General features: G+C 31.1%; 1 protein-coding gene and 2 non-coding genes across 3 annotated transcripts in view; all 3 read left to right on the top strand.

Annotated features, from left to right (window-relative positions):
- LOC126837110 (uncharacterized) overlaps positions 1–24,579 on the top strand; it is a 47,084-nt gene that overhangs the window by 15,215 nt on the left and 7,290 nt on the right. The window contains exon 2 of the mRNA XM_050570915.1: positions 23,889–23,990. Within this exon, the coding sequence (XP_050426872.1) occupies positions 23,889–23,990 (102 nt within the window). The remainder of the gene's footprint in view (positions 1–23,888; positions 23,991–24,579) is intronic.
- Positions 20,233–20,304, top strand: Trnah-gug (transfer RNA histidin (anticodon GUG)). The gene has a single exon. It is a non-coding gene; the product is annotated as a tRNA-His (tRNA).
- Positions 22,453–22,524, top strand: Trnah-gug (transfer RNA histidin (anticodon GUG)). Its single transcript has one exon. It is a non-coding gene; the product is annotated as a tRNA-His (tRNA).

Raw genomic sequence — 24,579 nt, 5'->3', positions numbered from 1 at the left:
AGGTATTTAATGGGTTTAAACGGCTTGGTCGCGCCGTTTACATTTTGTCCGGCGTCGTTCGCCGGTCAACACATAAATCTTGCGGATTAAGATTTTTTTAAGCATTTCAACATCCGAAAAATGCATTTCTTTTTTCCTGTAAAATTCTAGTGAGCTGGTCCGACACATTAACGCGCTAATATTAAATAATTAATTTATAACATTTAGACTAGTGCTGTTTCGCTCGACCAGTTTTGGTATGCACGTTTAAAAAAAAAGCGCAACAAATGCAATTAAACCATTTGAACCCAGTGAGATATTGAGTGATCACCATATATTAAAAAAATAACCCTGTAAAATGATTATATTTTGTACACTATAATAATTTATTTCTACGAAAGTGCATAAAATATAATTAGGAATAATAATGTATAGGGTAATGCATACAGCATATTGATATTGTACTAGTAAAAATAAGATTTTTAAATTTTTATACGTTGCAAGCTGAGTTTATTTCATGATTAAGATCAGTGCCGGCATTAAGGGAGTGGGGAGCAAGCAGGTCTCATGTTCAGGGCCTCGCGCTAAAAATTTAGAACGAGTGTAAAAATCCAAAATGGTAACAAATAACTAGAATTTAATATTTTTAGAAATTACATTTTTGGGGAAAAAACAGCGTTTTGAATCGGATACTCAAAATAAATGTATTCATCATACCAAGTTCAAAAATAAAATGAGTACAATTAATATATATATATTTTTTTTAATTAAAAAAAATGTAGAATTGATATTTTATTAATGATTTCTTGTAGTAAAAACTTGTAGTCGATTTTACTATGCACCGCACCGTCTCGACAATACCCGTACTCCTCACCCAACGTTGGTATATTTTAGCATATATATAAAAATACATCTAATGTTTAACACAGGCTGCTTTTACTAATATATTTTTTGTATAACAGTCTATGACTTGTAATTGAAAAAAACTGAATATCGAACAAATAAAAAATGGCAAATATACAAAAATTCGAAATTATGCGTGTTTTAACTTTAAAATGCATAAAAAGATGTATTGAGAAAATCGATTTTAAATGTCATAATATAAAATTCGATAACTGCAAAAATATTTTTTGACTTTTAGCCCCATTCTAGATCTACCTTCGGTCTAATTTTCAAACCTTGAGCCCTAAAGCTTCACATACAATTTTAAATTTGCTTGCATGATAGTACCATATTATTACAAATATTATAGTGATTATAAAATGTATGTACAAAAACCTTTAATAGTACTTAAAAATATGTTTTTTACGTATGTCTTGTAATCGTTAACACATTTGTTAGGTTGTTAAAAAACACTTGTTTTCGACAATAACAAGTTCTTAAAAAATCTAAGCAATTTTTTGGACAGCTATGTATACTTGAAAACGTATATTCTAAACTCATATCTTCTAAACTAAGCGATAAGCTAATACGAAAAAAATACAAATATCAATAAAAGCATATTGTACCTAATGACAATTATGTCTTGATTTTTTTAAGTTATTAGCCTATTAAAGTAACTTACAGGTACGATTTCTGATCTATAGAGTTGCTACACGAGATCGAAAGACAATTTTAAGTTATCATTTCTCAAAATTAGGTTAGAAAATCTAGAAAAATGTAAAATGTATATAATATTGTCATCTTTGAAACTAATATTATCCAAGCCATGGTTACCATGTATAATGCCCAACTGTTTCAGTCTCTCGACTACAGATTACTATTTGTTTTTGAATTCATACGTCGTTTATAAGGTGAACCCACTCACATTTTATTTTCTGAACACGAGCTTGGCATTTTCCGTTTTCGCCTAACAAATTGGTAAGCCCGCATATTCTAAGAAATCGGTAAAACATGATTAATATTTATTATCCTATAAAAAATAATTGTTTATTAAAAATAAAAAAATAAATGAAAAACTCTTAAACATGCAAATGTCATCTGCACATTATAGCGATGCCCTGTTGAGAACAGCGTTTCGTCATTTATATAAAATATCGCAAAAACTGTTATTTACCATATTTTCAATATGAAAAAAATGTCCTGCTCTTTTAATCATATATTTTATTATTGAATATATCTTTTCCGATCGAAAACCGAACTAGGGGAACAGTTATAATACCCAGTCATGTGTGATAGTGAGGTGTGTGTGTGTGTGTGTGTATCTGTGTTAACCACGAACGGCTATGTGACACACAATCGTGAGTTTCATGCACTCTTCTTTACTTTCTACAGTGGATTTGTTAGTATAAAAATAAGACTTATATATCTATAGTATTATAGTATAATATTGTAACAAAATATACTCCACGGGAAACAACCGACGCTGGAAGATATTATGCATACTTGTTGATCTGGTCATTTTTTTTTTTACAATTTGAAATTCTCAAGCAATTGTTTGATAACTTGACTCAGTAGATCACAGCTGTGACCGCCGGGGCAGATCGCTGCATTACTATATACAGTGGACACCGTTAAATTTAAAACTTTTAATAATATGAGCAGTTTATGGACGATAAGACCTTATTACGAGACCGTGTGCCATACTAACAGAGACCGTCAAATTCAGCTGACGCCCACGTCCGACTTGGAGCCAACGCTTTATTGGAAACTGGTTTTTTCGTTCATGTCCTTATCAAGCGCGGTCGGACTTATTTTGCAAATAGACCTCGCAGCCGTTCCCACTCCGGACTTAACGGCGACAAAAAAAAAACTATGTCGCAATGTATACTTGATATTAATTTTACAAAGAAACTATCGACCCGGACAACAGTCCCACGATTTGTTGGCAGAATGAATCCTCTCAAGGTCTCGCACAGATAAAAATCTGTCGGCGAAAACAAGAAAATAATAATAATAGTACCGTGGGCTTAGCTTAACATCCAAAATACTAATAATAATATAACAGTTACACGGTCTGTTGTGCGACCAGAATAACATAATTACAGCTATATTTGTTACTATTATTATGTCATGTCAACCGAATCCGTTACTCTAATAACTTTTTTTATTTTATAGTCAACGCGAGAAACAATTGGGTTTGCGTTAGTAATTTTGTCTTCGGGGTCGCATGACATTAAGCCAGAATTTTAAACGGGCCTCGGTGTGTTTAAATAATGAGAAAAAAAACATTGAAATATATATAGAGCTATGGAAAATAAAAAGAAAAGCTATAATATACCGCACCGCCGCCGCATTATACCATTTTAGTCTAAACAATCTAAACCGTTTTATGTCTAGAAAAAATATATATAAATTAAAAACTCGTTAAAAACAAATTAGAGCAATAAGTATAACATTATATATTAATAGTTAATAGCTAATTCAATTTTGTGTGTTTTTTTTTTTAAATAAATATTAATGTAGAAAATATTTCTACCGTTTTATATTACACCATGATATTATGTCATAAAAGTAAACAATAACAATTAACAACTCCATTGGTTATAAATTGGTATATGAATTGTGCATCGGAGAAAAGGAGAACAAAGTATATTATAGGATGTGATTTAAGTTACCAACTAATCATTGTCGTGTCAACCAGTCAAAGTATACTAACAATAACAGTAATAAATACATTTTCTTAAAACATAAAACTAATTTTGTTTTACTATATCTTAAATCTTTAAAAAAAAAATTATTTGTTTACTAGGTATATTTTTTATTTAGTAGCTCTTATCAATCTAAAGTTGTTTATATGTATCGATGCATTTAGGCACGTCAATGCACATAGTTATCGTTAAAATATAGACTAATATCTCTATAAATCGTTTCCTATCAATCCTCGACGAGAAACATTAAGGATATATTATAATATTTATTTCTAAATCGCTGTGAGGAGGACTCGCCAAAGATTGTTTTTTGGATAATAATATATTTTCATGAAAAACAATGTATATGGTGTCGACCGTTGCGCGGTCTGTTGCACCAGCACAACTCCTGCATACAAATGGATGTAATTTATGGGTGACAAAAAAATGGCGTTAAAAATAATAATGGAAAAATTACAATAGGCCATCGACGTGCCGTGATAATAATGTCCGTAGTAAACGGTATAAGGTAATTTCCGCATGTCCGTCGTCCAGTCCAAAAAAATAAAATTAATAATATAAGAGCCTTATCGACGATACCCAATGAACCGTAACCTCGTAACAGTTAATTTTGTTGCCTAGTTTTTTTTATCACCCATTTGTTTGGTACACCGTCGTTGGTCAGATGATTATACGGCCACAAATATTGTGAACATTAAAATAATACCTACTGGCTACTTAATCATCGGGCACGTACCCACGACATTTAATGTAATTACCACCGCACTACTTATAAAAAATTTATAAGTATGCCCAAAAGAAGTTTTTGTTCAATTCTCAAAACAAGAGCATAAAAAGCTATACAATATTATGGTAGTCTTTTTTTTTTTTTAAAGAATTGTGTAATTTTCCAGTGCATGAACATGTTTTGCATAGTTTAATATTTTAAACGACATCTTCGCTATATTGTAGTAGTCAAATATTATATTATAGTCTATAGATGCGTTATTAAAATGTGTACAATGAAAGTTAATTACAAATAACCATTGACAATATGACCTGTGCATAAGTTTAATTATACCACGTTCCACCAGAAAAACAGAATATTTTTTCATTAAAATTTCTAGTCTCGTTATGTCACTACATTAACACACACACTAACTGACTAACTGACAGAGTTGTTAAAAACAAATTAATGTTTTTGCACATACATAAACCCAATAAAACCCCTTTTATTTGTTAAATATCAAACAGTTGGCGGGTTTGGAGTTTTCACTAACTATGGTCTAAAGATAATATTATTATATTAGCTGTAGTTTGAAATAAGAACGACCAATAAACTTTTTGGTCGAAGAAAATAAGACTTCCTATCATTCGGATTATAATGAACATCATCCTGTTTAAAAACTTGCTGCTCAGTCCTCTGTTATGATAAATAGAATAAAAACCTAGAAGTTACATTATAAATGTGTTAAGTGACTGTAAACAGTCATTAATCATCTATGGCATTCGTATAATACTATAATACATTATATAATAAAAAAAAAACGAAAACGTGCGTTCTCGTTGAACACTAAAACTCTTTTGCAAAATATAATATTTTTTTGTTCTTATAATAAGATATAATATGACAAGCAAATTAATTTTTTTGAAATGAAGTTATAAGAAATGATTATAAACTCTTATAGTCAGTGACGTATTTAGAGGGGGGGCTAGAGAGGGCGATCGCCCCGGGTGGAATTTTTTTAGGGGTAGCATTAGATTTTTACACAGCCCATCTTCTATTAATGAATCAATTACCAAAATCAATTATAGGTACGCGTCTAACACCTAAAAATGAAGGATTTAAAGAGACATATACTACCCTCATGAGCGATGTCATGATCATTTAATGCATTAAAAAGAATTAAAAGTTACTTGCGGTCGATGAACAATACCGCATATTGAATCAGACATCACAAAAAGTTTAGAGTATGATGACGTAATCGATGAGTATGGTTTCTCTAAAGCTTGCAAAAATATAATGTAAATTGTAAATATTTATTGTTTTGTAATTTGTGGATAATAAATATAAACCTACTTTATATTTGTGACTAATTTATAAAGATAGCATAGTGTTTGAATTTTGCTTTCTTTTTTACTAAATTTTATTCAACTCCTTGTGGAAGCAAGTCCTTTTATCTGTAAAGCCCTAAGTGCATTTGTCATTTAAATGTTTTTTAGTATACTAAGTATGTAGTCAGTAAATGTAAACTAACAAACTGAGAGCATACACTTATTTTTCGTTGATATATAACCATTGATATAGAACCATTTCATTCATTAGTCACTCTTATATTATAGGTTCCAATATAGAAGAGTAATTTTGTCTAACGACTAAAACTTGTTTAATGGAAATTTTTGAATAAATAGTCAATGTCAACTGGTTCCACCAGAGATTACAAAAAGTGAATACATTAAAAACGAAAATGTAACAAATAAGTTAGAAAGCCCCAGAAAGGATAACGATAACGTACAGGCCGTTATTACGGGTGCTCGGTAGGTGGAAAATGTCAAATACTTTTTGTGGAGGGAGGGGCGGAAAAACATTAGCACTCCGGTGCCAAATTTCTGAAACTGCCTAAAATGGAAAATACTAAAAAAAGAAATGTTTAGTAATTATTTTAATATTGTTAAATAAAATAATCAAGTATATTATAAAAAAAAATATTCAAAAATTGCAATTATTTTCAGAAATATTAAGTTTCTTGACCTTTATGAATCATCCTATATACCGCATGGAGTAACTTAATATCTAGTTTAACCTGTACAGAAATAACGCTTAATAAATTATTTGTTTTTGTTTTTTCGTTTTATTACAAACCGGATACCCATAAAACATTAATCAAACACCGTTTATTTCCGTTATGCATGTACTACACTACTATTTTATCTACACATATACCTATATATTATAAGAATAAATATAAATAGGGTGTATACTATATACTCTAAAAACGGATATATTACATAACGGCCAGTGCGCTAAAAATGGTCACCAGTATGTCATGTAATCTAACATTATCCGACCATCTGGCATATTTGAATTATCATTCAAGCGGTTCCGAGACAAATTGATACTCTCACTGGATCAACATCATTCACTACGGTAACATTCATAGTTTTTATCTGGTCATAAATAAGTCTAAAGTCTTTAGGGCTTACGTTAAAATTGAACGAAAACGCCGTTTTATTTAAATACTATTATGTTGATGGCTAGGTATATGCATGTTTTTTTATGTCTAAAAAAATTACGCATGCGACTACTACTAAAAAAATATATATTTTTATGTTGTTGAACTCTATTGATAATTGTTATAATTGAAACCAGTATCTCACATCTGATTTCACGGTTATGTAATGAAGTACATTGAATACATAAAGTGTGTTTTATTAAGATGTGTTAATTACTGTAAACTATTATGTGTGCACGTACATTAACTCGAACTTCTGAGAAAGAAACTACATGACGTGTATTATGATAAAAGCGTTTACCAATGATAAATGAGAATATAAAAAAAATAATGATATGCTTTAATCAATTGGGAAAAATATAGGTACTTTTATGTCACCGTCGTTGATTACAGATTGCAATCGTATAGCATCGTAAATATGCAAAATATTACGTATAATTAATATATATATATTATTATAAAATTGCTTATAAATTTAATAAATCTGAACTAACAATCTACTAATTATAAACTGGTTGAGTCAGGATTGTACATTTGATATCTTTGTGAAATTATAAATTTTGGAATTTATTTATATGAGTTGACATTTAATGGTGGTTATATTCATTTTTCTTTTATGATTATTATTCTGGTTCAATAAACGTTATTAGTTAACGACTTATCTCCGATCAAATCTGATTCTGAGCAACTCTACCGGTAAAAAATTACCAATAATTTATTGTAGCAAACTACCATGGTGTTGACCAGAAACATAAACAATATTAAACATATTTATTTTTATAAAACATAATACTATGAAGCCATGTTCTGCAGACTTATGGAGTTTTACTTTTAAATTAGCGTAGCGTAGTCTTAAGTATTATTATTGAAAAATATTTATTGACCTACTGGTTTAGGTCGGAACCATCATTAATTACTAAATTATAATTAAAACGTGCTCGACTGTTAGTATGAGTTAGATATGATTCTTAATGCGAGCAGGTTCTGCGTTATGTGTTTTATGTTTTATGTATTTGACTCTTAACTGTAGTCTTAAAGGCGGGACTAACTTGAAACCAAAACCGGTAGCATTTAAACATATAATTGTTTTATATTCACCGCAGGGCATGCTACCACTATTAAAAAACAAATTACCTATTATAAGAAATAGTATTAAAAAGTCGGTTATAGTAAATTAATGATCGACACGTTTATAATTTTTCTTCCACAATATATTATGTATGTAATTACCGTAGTAGTGCCTACTAATAATTATTATGAGTGAGAGAAAGAATCCAAAAGCGATGGATTTTGGAAGTAGTTTGCAGGCTAACAGTTAATATTTGTAATATTATCCAGCAAGCTGACGTTAGTAAGCATAGCTTAAATAATTTTGAATTTTATAAAACTATCAAATTGACAAATATTTTACTTGGAATTTTATTTTTAAGCAAGACAGTTAACAAAAACATATTAGACCATAACAGCTCCGACCCTGGCCATGAGTTAACCCTTCTATATTTTAGGTAGCAACCTCATTGGAGGGGTGTATTAGAGTTTCATCGCTATACCTATAGACATTAATCTGAGTAACTTGTCGGTTGTGGGTCACATCGTTGTCTACTGTACAATGGGTAATAAGACATTGAACATTAAGTATTCAGTACAGCCTTTGAGATGTGACCATTTCTTTTCTTCGTCGTCGTCTAACATATTTTATAGGAAGGAAGGAAGGAAATGACGCGACGCCCGAAGATATACAATGATGATAATAATAGTTATTATAGTTATAATAATAAAAAAAGTCGGTTTAGCTGTGGTATCGTATAAAATTGCATTTTATTAATAATCGTAAACGCACAAGGCTAGTCAGACTTCCATAGTATTATTAATAATATTCCATTATGCATCTTCAACAATGCACCGAATAGATAATAATTATTTGAAAACCCGTTTTCAGTCGAACGTGCTTATCTATTTTATAAGCATCTGACCATTGGTTTCCCGGTGTTTAGAAAAACCGTTGTGGCAGTAATGATTTTCTTATTTTTTTTATCTCGTTCTTTTTTTCTAGTTTTTTTTTTAATCTGCCATGCCTACATAGTTTTTAACGGTTCTACGTGTAAACGACTGCAGTTATGTGTTTTGTTGGTAACAAATATTATCATAACTGTACAACAACACTGTCATAACTCTTGTTTTCGATTTGTATTTTTATTTCTACTTATTAGTGTTCAATACAAAACTGATTTACGCTTGCAGTAACTTGTTTCTATTAGCTTGTAACCGTATAGCTTGCTACAACATAAAAATTAATAATCAAATTTATTTTGAACATTTCTTATTTAATCAAAGAGAAACAACCTGTAGTTAGCGGAACGCCTGACTTATGGGTTGCCATATACAACATAGCAAATCATTCAGACCATTACAACGATTACATATTATTGAAAATATTAATAACCGATTAGCCTAAAACTACCAAACCACAGCTGCTTAAAATTATACGATAGATTTATATTAATCTTGCTTACCAAGTTTATCATTGTTGATGAGTTGAATAAGTTATTTACTCGTTCTAAAATGTTTCCCTGTTTCTTAGAATGTTCGAAAATTCTTTGACATATATCTATTTTGCATTAAACGGTTGAATAACGGTGCACCGTCAAATTACTTTATTATTGTAATTTCGGTTGTTGTAACCTAACATTGAATGTTAGGTTACGAAAGTGTTATTGAAATGTGTAATAAATAGTTATAGATCTATAATAAATATTCTTCTAAATAAGTCGTCCAATAACAAATGAATACGTTACGAACCCGTCAGAATAACGCCAATATCTCACTTTGGAGAACACAATAAGAAAAGTGCTGCCAATTATGGTTACTATTGAAAACAGTTAACATTTACATGTAAGTACTTATTGTAGGAGACGAAAATGTTTACTAGATAGTTTTGAGCTTTAAGGTCAGATTAAATGACATTGGGAAGGTGTAAAAAAATACCTCCTGATCCCTTACTGTTAACATGGTAAATACCATTAATATAGCTGTTACCTAGTTATAGTGTCAACTATATTGCTTTAACTACTCTGTGTAAAGATTGTTGCTGAAATAAAGTATTTTTATCCATTAAATGAAGCGTATTCAGTTTATAATGGTCAGCATCAATATTCTAATCTATACACAGCGTACCTATGCGGTTCTTACATACCTACTGCGAATCCAAAGGATTGGTTAAATAATATTATTCTTATTCCCGGATATGTTGATCTTCAACAATTGGTATCTCGACGTTGTTAGATAGATTTTACAAGCCACACACGTACTAGCCGCAGTAACGATTACATTATTCGCTTATTGGCTTGGAAATATATTTCCAACCTCTGATGTTTATTGATATTTCATCTTCTATCGATAGCCGTCTTTTCATTATCATTCAAACTAGCTATGTAAATGCAATGCGATGTAGTTCCATACGAAGCAGAAGAATAATAATAAATAGAGGTTGTTGGTGTTAATGATAACACATAAAGTTTGGTTAACTGAGAAATGTACCGACCTAACCTGGTTTTAAAATTATATGGCGAAGCGACGGTTTTGCGTTTCATTAGTTTTTTTTAGAATATTGTCCACTTTCCACGCCAAATGCGACACTCCCATAAATTTGCCCCTATTCTCTAACCTAACCTAACATAACCGGTCGGTAACAGGCTAGAAAAAAAAACCTACCAAGGCTCTTCCTCTTATTTTCTATCATTCACTATATTTTGCTTCTCAAGTCGTCGGCCCATTGCGGTACGGTCGTCACACAATGCCTATAAAAAGTAAATAATAAATATGACAGTAACAATGATAATCGCGAGCAAAAAAATGTTTTGGTTCAATAACCCTACCACGAGGTATACATAACGCACGCCTACTAATGAGGTCCAGTATAACTATAGCGTGTGTGTATACCTACACACTATATCCACACATGGCACAATTTAAATGTTGCAACTTGCATAATTAACATAAAAAACAATTGAAAGACGAAAAAAACTTTCACCCGTCCGGTTTAGTTTTTTTACAGTCGATCCTTTGCGCTATTCACGTTAGAATAATGTTCTCACACTGAACACAACAAAATATTTTATGTTAAGCATCGTTTTTTTTAAGAAAATTTTATAGGTACTATAAAATATATTATCTATATTCTATATAAAGGTACTGTTTTATAGAGTGTATAGAAACACTGTTTATATACAGTGTATAGAAACTCAAATATTGACTAATCGCTTCAAGACAGTCTACCCCCTTCAACAATGTTTTATTGAAAAATAACTATTGAATGGTTAATACTTTGAAAATATTTGTGTTTATTAATACTTTACTTCCTGACAAAAAAATAATTTAAACAATTTTTACAGTTTCGGTTATTTGAACTTTGAAACGCTTCGATAGGGACGTTTTTATGTACAACTTATCTTAAGAATTTATGCTATAGAAGTTTATAAAGATGAAGTAAAAAAAAAAAAGAAAGAAATTTTACTATACTAGAAAATATATCGTCATGTTTTTAGCAAAGGCCTTATTTTCAAAAACATCAATTTTCGGTACATTACACTATTTGAAAGAAAAAAACTGTGCGTCGTCTGGTATAATATTGATTAAATTTCAGTGTTTTTTTCCAAGAAATGTGTGATAAACAGTAAGCAATTCTTTATTGAAATAAATAGAATAAATTAGAATAAACATTTTTTCCTATTAGTGTGAAATTTGATATTTTGGAGTTACGCCCATTCGGCTGACGATATGAGTAAACATTTTTGTTTAAATAACTATACCTAGGTTTTTATTTATTTACGTCTAATGTCCTATTGCCATGCACTTACATGGGATTCCGGGCCCTAAAGCAATGAACCGCTTGCAATGATTCCCGTCTATAGTATTAAGTTTGTGTCTTCGCGTCATTCGAGCGTTACTTGTGATAGCCTCGTTAGCATAGCGACCTATTACTATAGTTAACAGGTCCACGCTTGTTAGTAACAATGAATAGTAAATACTGGTTGCTAAATTATATTATGCCGCCTCGTCTGTTATTACTTATTATTATAATAGTATGTTCTTTTTCACTAATAATTAACGTGTGAAAAATGTAAAAAAAAGAAACCAAAAGCGGTTTTTTTATAATAATAATGTCTTAAATTTCGTGGAGAAGTGTTTAAAAAATAATACATAATTATTGTATAGTTTACCTACTCGTGTTGTTTGCTTCGAAAGCAAAGTTTTAACATTTTACAATCAAATAACATTTTTAACAATATTTTTTTAAATTATTTAAATATAGTTCTACAAACAACAAATAAACAATATAAGTACAGACAAAAAACAACTGTATTGTAGCGACGGTCATATCCGAAGCGTTAAAGTCTCCCGGTTATATTTGCAAACATAATGATGTACCATTACATAATGTTTCAAAGTATAATGTAGTATTCTAATTTCTATGTACATTACTGTGCATCACAAGGACGACTAGCGACTAATTACAACCGTTGCCTTGAAGTCGAAGATAATCGCGCTCATATGGCAGTGCATGATGTTAAAAGAACCCTAGACAAGAAGAACAATACACATTATGATCATGCGCATGTATATATTAATAATATAATATTATTTACCTAGTATGAGCGCTTTCGTTATCTGTTACTTCCCTTGTACCCATATATGGGGGACGGCCACGTTGGATTGTTTACAAATTACTTCACATGAATACTATACCTAAGGTAAAACTTACTATAATAATTGTGTATTCTCTGCACACGACAAAACGGGTTTACCTGTAAAAGAAAACTGTATTATTCTGACTATTATAATAATATATATTATACTATATTATTTTATAGTATGTGATCGAGTTTAGTTTTCTGAATTCCCTTGTTGAAATGTCTGAAAATTTAAAATGTTAAAATTAAAATATTATTGTAGTAATGTGTATTGTACATGGACATTGGCGGATTAAATCAGTCAATTAAGCGTCACAGGATCAATAATATACCCATTGGCCATTATACAAACATAATTTTAATAACCAAGCCTATCTGAAGCTTTTTATTTTAAGTATACTTAATTGTACAACAGTTACAAAGACTAAACAAAATAAAATATTATTAATATTGGTTATTGAATAATAACAATAATACTTATCCTACTAACAACAATATGTAAACTATACTTGTAAATTGAAATAAAAGTGTATTATAAATGTGAATTATATTATGAACAATTACAAATGGAATCCTATCGATTAAACTGTAATAAACTATAATATCAATAAGATTTATGGTGTGAGTTAAAATTACAATTTTGACATTAAATTACACTACACCTTTTAAAGAAACTAAGTACAAACAAAAAAATGATTTATTTTGGTTTATATAAAGGTTTATTAACGAAGCTATACTACATACATTTTCATCTTTAGAGCTCAAGACTTGATCTGTTAAAATAAATAAATCTTATAGTCAACCGAAATACCTACAGAGACATTATCTTGATAAAAGTATAAGAACATATTCATAGTAGTAATATAAATTATAAACGGATCAGTCGCAGAGTATAATGATTATATTTTTTTTTTTTTAGAATGTGCGGTTCCAGAACGGACCGTCTATGCATATATTTTTAATTTTTTATGTAGTGTACATTGTATACTCACAGATATACATAGGGCCATTCTTGTTCGTCCCCGTCTTGCATAATAATAATAATAATAATAATATGTGCACAAGTGTGTGATTCCGGATTGGTCGTTGTGTGGTTTTTTGTTGCTTCTTTTTTTTTTCATGAAAATCGTACGATGAATACGAATTAATTAAACTGCTGGCAAGCTACGGTGTGCGTATAATGCGACTGTTGACTCTCTGGCCGCCGTAGAGCAAACGACAATACATATTAATTGTTTTGTATACCATACAGCCGATAAAGTTTAGCCGGACGAAAAATAAAATTTTTTAAAAATGTCGTTCCACTCATTCCCGTCAACCGGACGTCGTTAAGACGTTAAAAAAAAATAATCGTATCGAGCTCAATAATTATTATTCATCCTCAGGACTTAGATTTTTGTTGTTATGCGACCACGTGGCGGCTAATAAGTTACCTGGGCCCCCCTCGACAACGCTGTCTTACTGGTGCAATTTTTTTCTTATAAATCACATCCAACAGCTCAATGTATACCTTCTATATTTCAGCCGTGTGTCACGACCACGTCATAATGTTAATATGCGTTTACTGTTTATACCCGTTTGACCATTTATGCAAACACCCAACGCACGCCTAATAATTGACTGTGACATTTTCATCTTTAGAGATGTCTTAAGTTCTCCTAAGACCTAAGTATTCCATAATTTAAGACTACTTAATGCATAATTAGTAATTTTACTGTTTACGCGTTATGTGCCTGTATAATGTTTTTGACCATTTTTTTCTTGATTATTTTTGGTCAGTTACAGTTAAATGGTTCTATAGTTGTAATTTTTTAATAATATGTTTGCGTCCACAAAAAACAATTATTATTGCCTCGTGCCACCTGCAACCGACAAGACTTGGTATAAAGGCATGAAGCTAATACGATATAGGGGTGCGGGTGTGCTGCAGGAAATGTGTTTTCTGTATAGCAACCCGCAACCCTATAAAATATAATTGGTAGTTATATTTTATTATGTGTAACCATTCACTGCGGTTCGTCTCACTTCGCCTCGCTGTCGACCTGCCGGTGTTAAATCGACTTAAACGGTCTAATAAGTATAATAACACACACAGGCTTAAGTACTAATTTTCCTCAGGCACGTTCTTCAACCGACGACGGGAGACTCGGAGTTTTTTTTTCTCACACTTACAACGACAAGAAGTTACTCATACACACAAGGGAAATAGTCTTGGGATTCGAATAGTAATAATAATAATAATAAGAAGAAAAAACCCACTGGCATATACAAATTAGGTTGGATAAAAAAAAAATTAAAAAACGAAAATTAAACACAATATACGCAGTCGTGAACGGCGTAGTGTGAGGGCAAACTGTAGAACATTATTATGAATAATAATATAATTCCCATTTATGAACTAAGCGAGATCGTGTTGGCCTCCACAGTGAGTCACCACTACATAAGATGTTGGTAATATTATTAATAATATTGTACACATATGCCGTATACGGATGCAGGAGCTTTCCGTCTAAATTATATTGTACCTAAACATCTCTCCGGGCTCGCATTGTGATTGCTCGTCCTGGTTTTCTCATATTATATTAAAATATGTTTCCTTTTTTTTAAATATAATAATACTTGTTTTGTTTTTTTTACTGTTAATCAGCTGTTCGACCCGTCACATTATGTTATTGTATTATTTTCAATCTCAACACAGGATGCAGCGTTTTGGTGGTGATGATGAGGGAAAATATATTTTTTTCTTATTGTTATCTTCCATTTTTTCGTGCGTATCCTGTCTGAAGATAAAAACATAATCTCACAAAATATGCACCCGAAAATCCTCACAAGGTATTTTTTTTCAACTGTGACACTAATCTTTTATTTGTACAAAGCTAATAAATCCGTTAATTTATACTAATCAAGCGCGTTTCGCTTGGGAAATGAAACTTAGGTGTCATTCACGTTTTGCGCTGCCTGAGCAATAAACCTTCTGTTGAACAAGACTGTTGGGTTATTTTGAACAAGAAGATGTAGAATATTTATATATTTGAGAACCGTAAAACGGATACAGACAAACGGCGCACAATGTTCAAAAACCGATGTTTAATTTATTTTTTTCCAACCCACTTAAACTGTAAAATAATATTTCCGTAGATCGTTCGTTTCCTCTGTTCGTTGATCCCGGTTTTGTTTGAGCTGTTCGAATAAGGTATACTCATTTACTATATAATAATTTTTTAAATGAAATTCCATTTATAAAGTATATTACCTACCTATTAATAATAATTCCAGAAAAATTTGATTAAAGAAAAAAAAATAGCACTCACTTTGGTGAGGAGTAAACGATATATTATTAAAATAATGTAAATTCCGTGTGTATATAAGTAATGAAATTCTCGTGTAGAAAACAAAATGCAAAAATTAATATTGATGTTAGATCGCGTTATATAATTATGAGTCTTTAATATCTCGTCCAATTCGAATCGAAATCGGCCAGATAGGTTAGTTTAATTTATTTTATACATACCTAGGTATAAGTGACTGTATTATTATTATTAAAATCTCATACAAACCACATCTCAATAATGCCAATCATGCCAGTGCACGTCCCACAATAAATGGATTAAACCTAATTACTGATATTATTTTACATCACATGCCTTAGCTGACGTTGATGACGAGCACGGGGTAAATGACCAACGGGAAAAAAATTTGCCACTTAAATTAACTCACCAATATTTTCACAATATTGTCAACAATTTTAGATAGTTATTACAGACACTGAGAAAAGTTTATTTACACAATTTCGGCTTTTCGTGTGCTTTTTTTGTCTATTACACATAATTTATACTACATGTTTTTTTTCCATGTACCACTTATTAAATACAAAGCTATACATTATCTGCTTTTGTCAACTTCAACATTTTTTTTTCATATACACGTGAATACTTTTTACCTCATTTTAACAGTTTTTTCGAGTTCACATAATTTCAGGCCTAAAATTTTTAGGTCAACACTCAACTCAAATGTCTCCTTATGGACGTCATGCTAGGTTGAATGTATAAGTTGTCTAGTATAGGTTTTATTAGAGTTTTTTTCCTCTTTGGAAGTCGGTGAAAACTTTGTCGATAAACTATTTGACTTGAAACCAAAAACAAAACCTAACAACGATAGAACATTAAAACAAATTCGGGAATAGGAACAAAAAGTGTGAAGCCAGAAGGCAGCAGAGGCATTAGACCATGGAAAACTAGAAAAACGCTAATACAAACACCGAACCTAGTAAGACGGCCACTGTGCATACCTAATAATAATAATAATAGTAATAATGATAATATTATGTACCGGTAATGTATAATTACGACATAATGCGTTTATTTGGTTTTCTAGTTGTAAGTCGATGCACGTTTTTTATAATATGTAATTCGACGGTTGTTTAATTACACGGTACGGTTTTCGTGTTCCCCTTGCCAATAAACCTGCCCCTTCCCCTCCACAGTGGCCTTACCTGTGTATGTCATCTACACCGAGCAACAGGAGGTTGTAGTAAACGTCACACAAACGGATATCGTCGGGTACAATGGCCGGGGAAAACAAATGAAAACTCACTAGACATAGGATGGAGTTGCATCCGACGAATTCTAGTGCTGTCGGGCATTCCGAGGTAGGTAACAATATTGTTATTATTGTGGTCGACGGTGACTGATTTTCCGAATATAAACCGTTGTTCTGGTAAAAAACAACACTTCACACACACACACCTGATAGGCCATCATAGACACGGTGAATATATGGCTGAAGCAACCGCGTGTCAACGAGATTATTGTTATTATAGCATAACAGCCCGCACCGTAAATAGGTATACTTGTATTGGAATCCGGGTATTATATTATTATTATAGCTAACCGGTAAACGTGACCACAGCTGTGTGAATTCACACACAGTTATGACGGTTATGGACAGTTGCAGTAGGTAGTCTCATCATCAGTATATTCTTATACTGATATTATAGTAGTGACCTAACATAACAGATTAGACGATTGGATCCGTCACAATAATACACAAGACAGTGTCATTCGAATGCCAAAAGAAAATTGTACGCCGTGTAGACCCTAATAGCACCAGCTAGTCCAGTGATATACCTATGGATTATTGGCGCAACTAGAGGGGGGCTAAGGAAGTTCAGGCCTTTTAAAAACTCTGAAAACTTCCTCAGAATTTCAGTAAAAATTATAAACCCTACTTGAGGGCTGTGCTGTCATATTCTTAGTGCCTCAACAAGTTTAGAAGGATTTGAACTTCCCTAGCTCATCTCCAATGCTGTGGTTTCTTTCTGTGCAGAGATGTAAAATTTCTTAAGGATACCAAATAGAAGCCTGTTTATGTCTGTGTACAATTTTACATTTGAAATCAGATTCTACATAGAAAACTGTAATAACCAGGTAAGCAGGTAATTTTTGTATGTGCAACTCTAGCAGGAATAATAGCAAAATGCAGGATTTCAAGATTTTGAAAAACCTCTAATCCATATCCTTTTAAAAGGAATATTGAAATTTTTTAACTTATTTTTATCCTAAAAATCCTACTTTAAACCATTCTGGTTGTGGATATGTCGCCACCTGCTGGATAGTCTAAAGATCAAAGATATCATCGCTGAGATCTATATCTCGAGATCATTCTAACTACTCCTAAAGTTATCAAGATATATTATTGTCATTATGAAAAAATTCAAATCGTTTTTTATTTTATTTTGCTTCTTCATACAAAATTAATGTGTTTTTTATTGTTCTGTGATAACACAATAATTATTATCAAATTACCCGACAATAGTAGGATATAGAACTTGAACTCGGTCGACCCTAAGAGATTCGAAGTAATATAATCTCGTGTATTTACTTATCCGTAAAAATCGCTTCGGTCCCATGCCTCTGGTAATTAGTCACCGGACGTAAACAGCTAATTGAAATCATATTGCAAAATGTTTACTTCAAGTATTAGATGTAACCGTGTATGGTATATAACGGTTGTGATGCAATGGCACTCAGGGGGCCAATGATAGCTCATCAGCTTTAGGCATTTTCGCCTTTTAATTTGCTTATGGAAATTACACGGAAAACCTAAATGTGTGGATTGCTCGCTTCGAGGATTTTTATTGCCGCAGCCCATTCAACATGTACTAGTACACATATATAAATAAACAAACAAAATAATTCACAAAAATACACTATAAACTATTATTGTTGTTTAATAACGCTATGTAGGTTGAAAACATTTACATAAGTTGCTCGCAAAAATTAGGTCAATTTATCCAAAGATCTTTTTAGTTAGTTAAATTAATTTGTTATTGATCACTGAAGCAGATGTATAGTTGGAGACAAACATTCTATCTCCTTTAGGCCGAATAATATGTATAATTTTTTTTTAAATAGTGCCTCATTAGTTTTGATTCTTATATTGTGATAAAAACATGATTTTGTTATGCTTATCTGAGGTCAACGGTCAAATATTTTATGACTGATTTAATATTTGCGTACATATCCTAAAGTGTTTTTTTTTGTAGGAACCATTTTAATGATAATTTCATGGTATTTTTGTCTGCATTGACTAAACCCAGCCGATCGTATAAGCTACCGACTATATCAATCCATGGATAATAAATTTAATTTATATGTATTAATCAACGACACTCGGGTTATCTTAATCCGTACAACGATTTATTTGTTTTGTCAAGTGCACGCTGCCTATATTTGACTAGTTGGTTTTTTCCGGTTTCGCTTAAAATTGGTCGTTCACTCCAATAAACCCAATTCTTACAACGTGACACGCATTGTCTTTTCAAAAATGGTACCTAAATTTAGTTTATTCTGTGCCTAATCATTGTAAAGCAATAATTGAATGATATCGTGTGTACGAAAAAAAAACTGTAACAACTGTGCATATTAACCAAGTTTTACTTGATTCAATTAGAAGGAATCACGTTTTTTATTGAACTAAATGAGCGGATTCTCAGCGAATGATATAATAAGTAATCCCACCTGACATCATCGTTTACCTACTACTTATTAATATAGAATTCATTTATTGCTCTTTTGATGTTCAAGAAGACCCTCACCAACGCATTTGTATTGTAAAACATCATCAATTCATAAATAAATTTGAACAGAAATAAAAGAAATAGTTTTTTTTTTTGTCAACAATTTATTTAAAATATAATTTATTATTAGAGTGCGCTGCAATCTACTGTGTTTTTAATTCTATTGAAAAGTATAATAGACGGCTAATAATGTTTTGGAGGCTGGAGCCTAACTTGTAAATATATGAGAGCTGATCGCTGGATAAGTAATTATCTAGTCGCACTAAAAATTATTCAATTAACAAATCTAACCTTGTAGTAATCTATTTAGCAGACTGCGTATATTTAAAATATTGCGTTTTTAATAAAAATTAATAATTTTTTAACCTATTATTATAGACTGTTGTAAATGGATTTTTTGATCAGACATTTTTTTTATTTATCAAAGAGCAGGGTGTAACAGCTATGCTGTGATTGTGTGTTGTTCTTGAATGACAATTTATCTGATTCATAATTATAGTAACCAGGGTTATTGTTGAGGCGGGAAAAGTATATTATACAGGGTAATATCAAACATGAATACGTCTCTGAATGGTTCCCTTCAAAAAATGATTTCTTCTCGCGTACAGAAATCGTATAACAGCTGTTCGGTCGGCCTAACAAGGTGGTTTATGTAGGGAGTTTTCCTATAGATTTCCCATCGAGCCGTGATCGTCTAGTGGTTAGGACATTGCGTTGTGGCCGCAATAACCCAGGTTCGAATCCTGGTCACGGCACAACAATTTTTGCTGGAAATATCGGAAAAACAATCCGAGAAGAAAACTGGCTGGTGAAAGGCGAGAGGGAGGTATGGCCGTATAGTGTCCAGCGTATACCCTATACCCAGCCATTGTCTCTCGCCACTGTTCACTAAACACTGCCAGTCATTCCCTTCAATACGTTTTTTTATATACGGTTATATTTTTGTCTCCGACATATAACAAAAAATATAAATATACAATAATAATAATATTTATAGTAGAAAAACGTTTATTAAGTTATCTATGGGCAAAACATATTCTGAGCATAAATAAGACGTCACAAATTTTCTAAGGTAAAATTGAATTGTAATTATTAAAACGTTTATAGTTATACCATTAAGCATATTATGGATTAAATTAACCCGGTTAATACTAAAACTTGATGAGTTGAGAAACCTTATTGATCGTAGTAAAATATTCTATACTACTTGTGAACTGTTAGTACAGCAGCTGTCGTTGTCGATAAACATATATTTTTTTTTCATATATACTGAGACAACAGATATAATAAGAGGGCCGAAGGGAAAGTAGAGATTACACGAGTGACTCGGTGGTAAAGTTTTAAAAGCTATTTTTTATCTACTATTCCTTGTTAATCATTAATCATTTGGTACAAGACAGTCATTTTCAATGGAAATTGTTTAGATTTAAAATTAAAAAAACTTAATAGTTGTAAAGTTACAATAAAAATACCCAAAGAACAAAAAAAAATAAATACTTTTTTTTTTTGGAAAAATTGAGTGTGTTATCCATAATGAATTAATGTTATCAAATTCAAATTGGCTCAATATTTCATTTCTATTTATCCATTTCATCTATATCTTTGTTTTAGAGAGCCATATACTCGTGTGTCTAGGATTTTTTAAATGTGGTTTGCATAATTGTGTATCTGCCGTACTATATATTATGTATATACTTATTTTTACTTAATATTGTATCCAAAAAAATATAAATTAGTTTAGTTCTTTCAGTTGTAGGACTGCTATTGGGAGAGTACATTTTTTTATAGGTAACTACTATATATTTTGAGAGGCCAATACATTTATGTAATCTGAAAATTAAGGTCAATTACCCCAAATTTAATTAACTGCGGTTCAATTGAACCCCTAAACCTTCTACGTAAACCAGCCATTGCATTGGCAAGAGTTGTAAAAATTAATACACTAATTTATTTATAATTTCAGTATTCAGGTTTACACGGTAGAATAAATAAATAAATCGACTTCAAATTACCTATTACCGGGCAATAAATAAATTAAAAGAGGTAATAATTACTTATTAGGTTTTTAAATTTTATTATTTAGTTGTTATTATAGGTACTAATATAATATTACCGTTAATTATCTTTAGCTGATCCGCCAGCTTCTTCGTTACCCTCAACGTAGGACAACGACAAAGTTTACAAGTAAATAAGTAATCATCATTGCAAATAGACATGATGAAAAATATGTAAGCAAAACAACAGTAATTACTAATTATATTATGCGCGGAATTATAGTTCGTGTGCCTATATAAATCCCAAGGAAACGACTTTTTTTTTTTAAACAAGCAATGATTGTCTACTTTGTTTTTTAAGTATGCTTTTGGAATTTTTAGAAAAGTAAGATATTAGTATTGACTTCATGATGATACCCCTATTAATTAATACCTTTAAAATGTACCACACATATATACATAATTAAATTTTATTTGACAATAGACATCATTAATCATATGATTGTGTCATAGGTACCTACATTCAATATTGTCAATTTTCTTTAAGAAATATTGAAATTTGGTTAATTTGCGAGGTCCTTTTTCACAGTTTCAGCTTGGGACACAAGTGACACGGTAATAATGTTTAAATATGGAAAAGAACAATAATTGTTTATAATCTCCATCCATTGTCAATTTGATGTAATATTCGAATAACGCGAAAGACACGTTAATATTAATTGCCGTTATAAACGTGTTGGCTGTTTTCGCGCACTGGGAGGTTATAATTATATTATTTGACATATTTTTCTCGGTCAGACCAATTTTATGATGAAAAATAATTGTTAATCTTTAATATGGATTTGTGTTTATTACTAAGAAATGCGTTCCTGTCTTAAATACGCTAGTTTCCAAATAATTTCCCGTAGCGCCGTGATCGTCTAGTGGTTAGGACATTGCGTTGTGGCCGCAATAACCCAGGTTCGAATCCTGGTCACGGCACATGATTTTTTGCAGAAAATAACACAATATAAAAACCATTGTCGACGGTGGTGGGCCGTGTAGTGGTTGTGGTGGTGGTGGTGACTGCGACCGTCGCAGATACACATAACGTATCTTTATATGGACGGACTGTGACTAAATACAATTATCATTCAACACGGTGATAAAAAAAAAATATTTGATTTTTATTTTCTATATCTCAGCCTAGGAACCAACCTAACTCGTATTAGTGTTTTTACAATATTTTTTGTTTATCAATTTGTTTAATACTCGTAAAAAATATAATAATTTTTTCTATAGATGTTTGACTTTATTTTTATTGATCTTGTATGTATATTTTTTTTAGAAGCCATATAGCGCCATTTTTTTTTAATTTTAAAAATATGTACATTTTTAGGACATTTTTTCCTGGATTTTGAAGAGGACGGGGTGAGATTTTTAAATATTTTGCTCAATAAAGTACCTTTCAAGTACGTTTTCTGATCTATAGGCTTGTTACATGAAGTAATCAGCTCCGCATCAAAGCTAAAATAAAAAAACAAATTTGAAGTTATAAACAACGCTTTAATGGATAATACCTAATTGTAATACTTTTTATCATCACATGACGCATCGTAACTAATTTTTAAGACTTATTTTACATTTTTCTCCTAATGATACAGAAAATATATTTTTAAATACGAATTCCAAGTAGCTACACCAATTCGATCGTACGTCTGACCTACCTTTAGCAGGTTCGACCTGGGTCGTGAGTATACAAAATTTGGCTACTGAAATCTATTGAACTCTTGTGTACGTTCATTGTGTCAATGGCAAAAAAGACATTCGTTAAACGTTGTGGGAAATGACGAATGGTTTTTTTTTACGGAAACTACTCGCTGATTAATTATTTGTTCAGTGGTCCAAATACCGTCACAGGCAGCTTATCGGGGTTACTTATATCAATTTCGAATTCCTGGTGACTTATAATCAAGTAAGTTAGGACTCTTTACGAACACAATACCGCTATAATAATAATATTATACTTTGTAGAATGTAGATGATTATCGTATTACGGCTGATTGTACCTAGTCCATAACTATGTCTTGTGGTTTTCAAACGAATCCATATACATAATTCTGTATACAATTATAATATGCGGTCGTGTTGGTCTAAATCACGATTGTACCCTGTTTACAACTGTAAACCACCCATTTAATATAGGAACTTACATTAATTATTAATACCAGCCGAACAATTTCTAAGACGGTCAAATCAGAAACGATACAGTTTTATCTTTGGCCTTTACTAAGACAATCGTTATGCTTTAAACGGTTTCAAACCAAAAAATTACAAATTTAACATTTGTGTTTGTTTTGTTACAGTGCAATATAAAATAAACTGCGACGATGACGTCATGACCATCGATATCAAAAGAACAGACAACATCAAAAGCGTTTACCTGAGTCAGTTGCAGTTCTATCCGGGTAAGGCCATAATTATTACCTAAGATAATTAAACTGATAAACAATTGCACACTATAGAAGTTTTTTCTTGTGAAAATTAAAAAAAAAACACTATAAATGAACGCCCCTAAATTATGAACATTTTCATCTTGAAAAAATTAATTATTCGTTTTTTAATAACCGATAGCTCTTAATGATATCTTAATCATGGATCTTATCCTATAAATTATCTGTATATTGTAGCGTAGCAAAATATTATATTTTAAGATATTTCATACTATTGAAGTACTAATATTAAACATTAACAAAATAATAATTCTTTTAAAAAAAATGTTTTTTTTTTTTAATTGAGTCGATAAGTTGCAAAATGTTGGTATCAACTTTCAGCCGAAATTGATACCTATTTTGCCATTTTAATGTTTTAATTTTATTTACTGTTAGTATTTACTGTTAAGTCAACTAGACAAAAATTAAAAGAAAACAAAATTGCAATATTTCATTATGAAACATTGCAAGTATATCTTAATTATACTGTGGTAGATAGTCCTTAGATATTATGTGGGTAGACTCTAGACCTTATTGTTTACCGTATATGGCATTACTATATTTG

This window comes from Adelges cooleyi, unplaced genomic scaffold (genome assembly GCF_023614345.1).
Source record: "Adelges cooleyi isolate 19-005CV unplaced genomic scaffold, UGA_ACOO_1.1 ACOO_flye_CR_arks_rails_tigmint_CR_PRNA_247, whole genome shotgun sequence".
In the NCBI taxonomy this organism is placed as follows: Eukaryota; Metazoa; Arthropoda; class Insecta; order Hemiptera; family Adelgidae; genus Adelges; species Adelges cooleyi.
The sequence above is the reverse complement of the archived record's forward strand: the minus strand, read 5'-3'. Positions and strand labels throughout refer to the sequence as shown.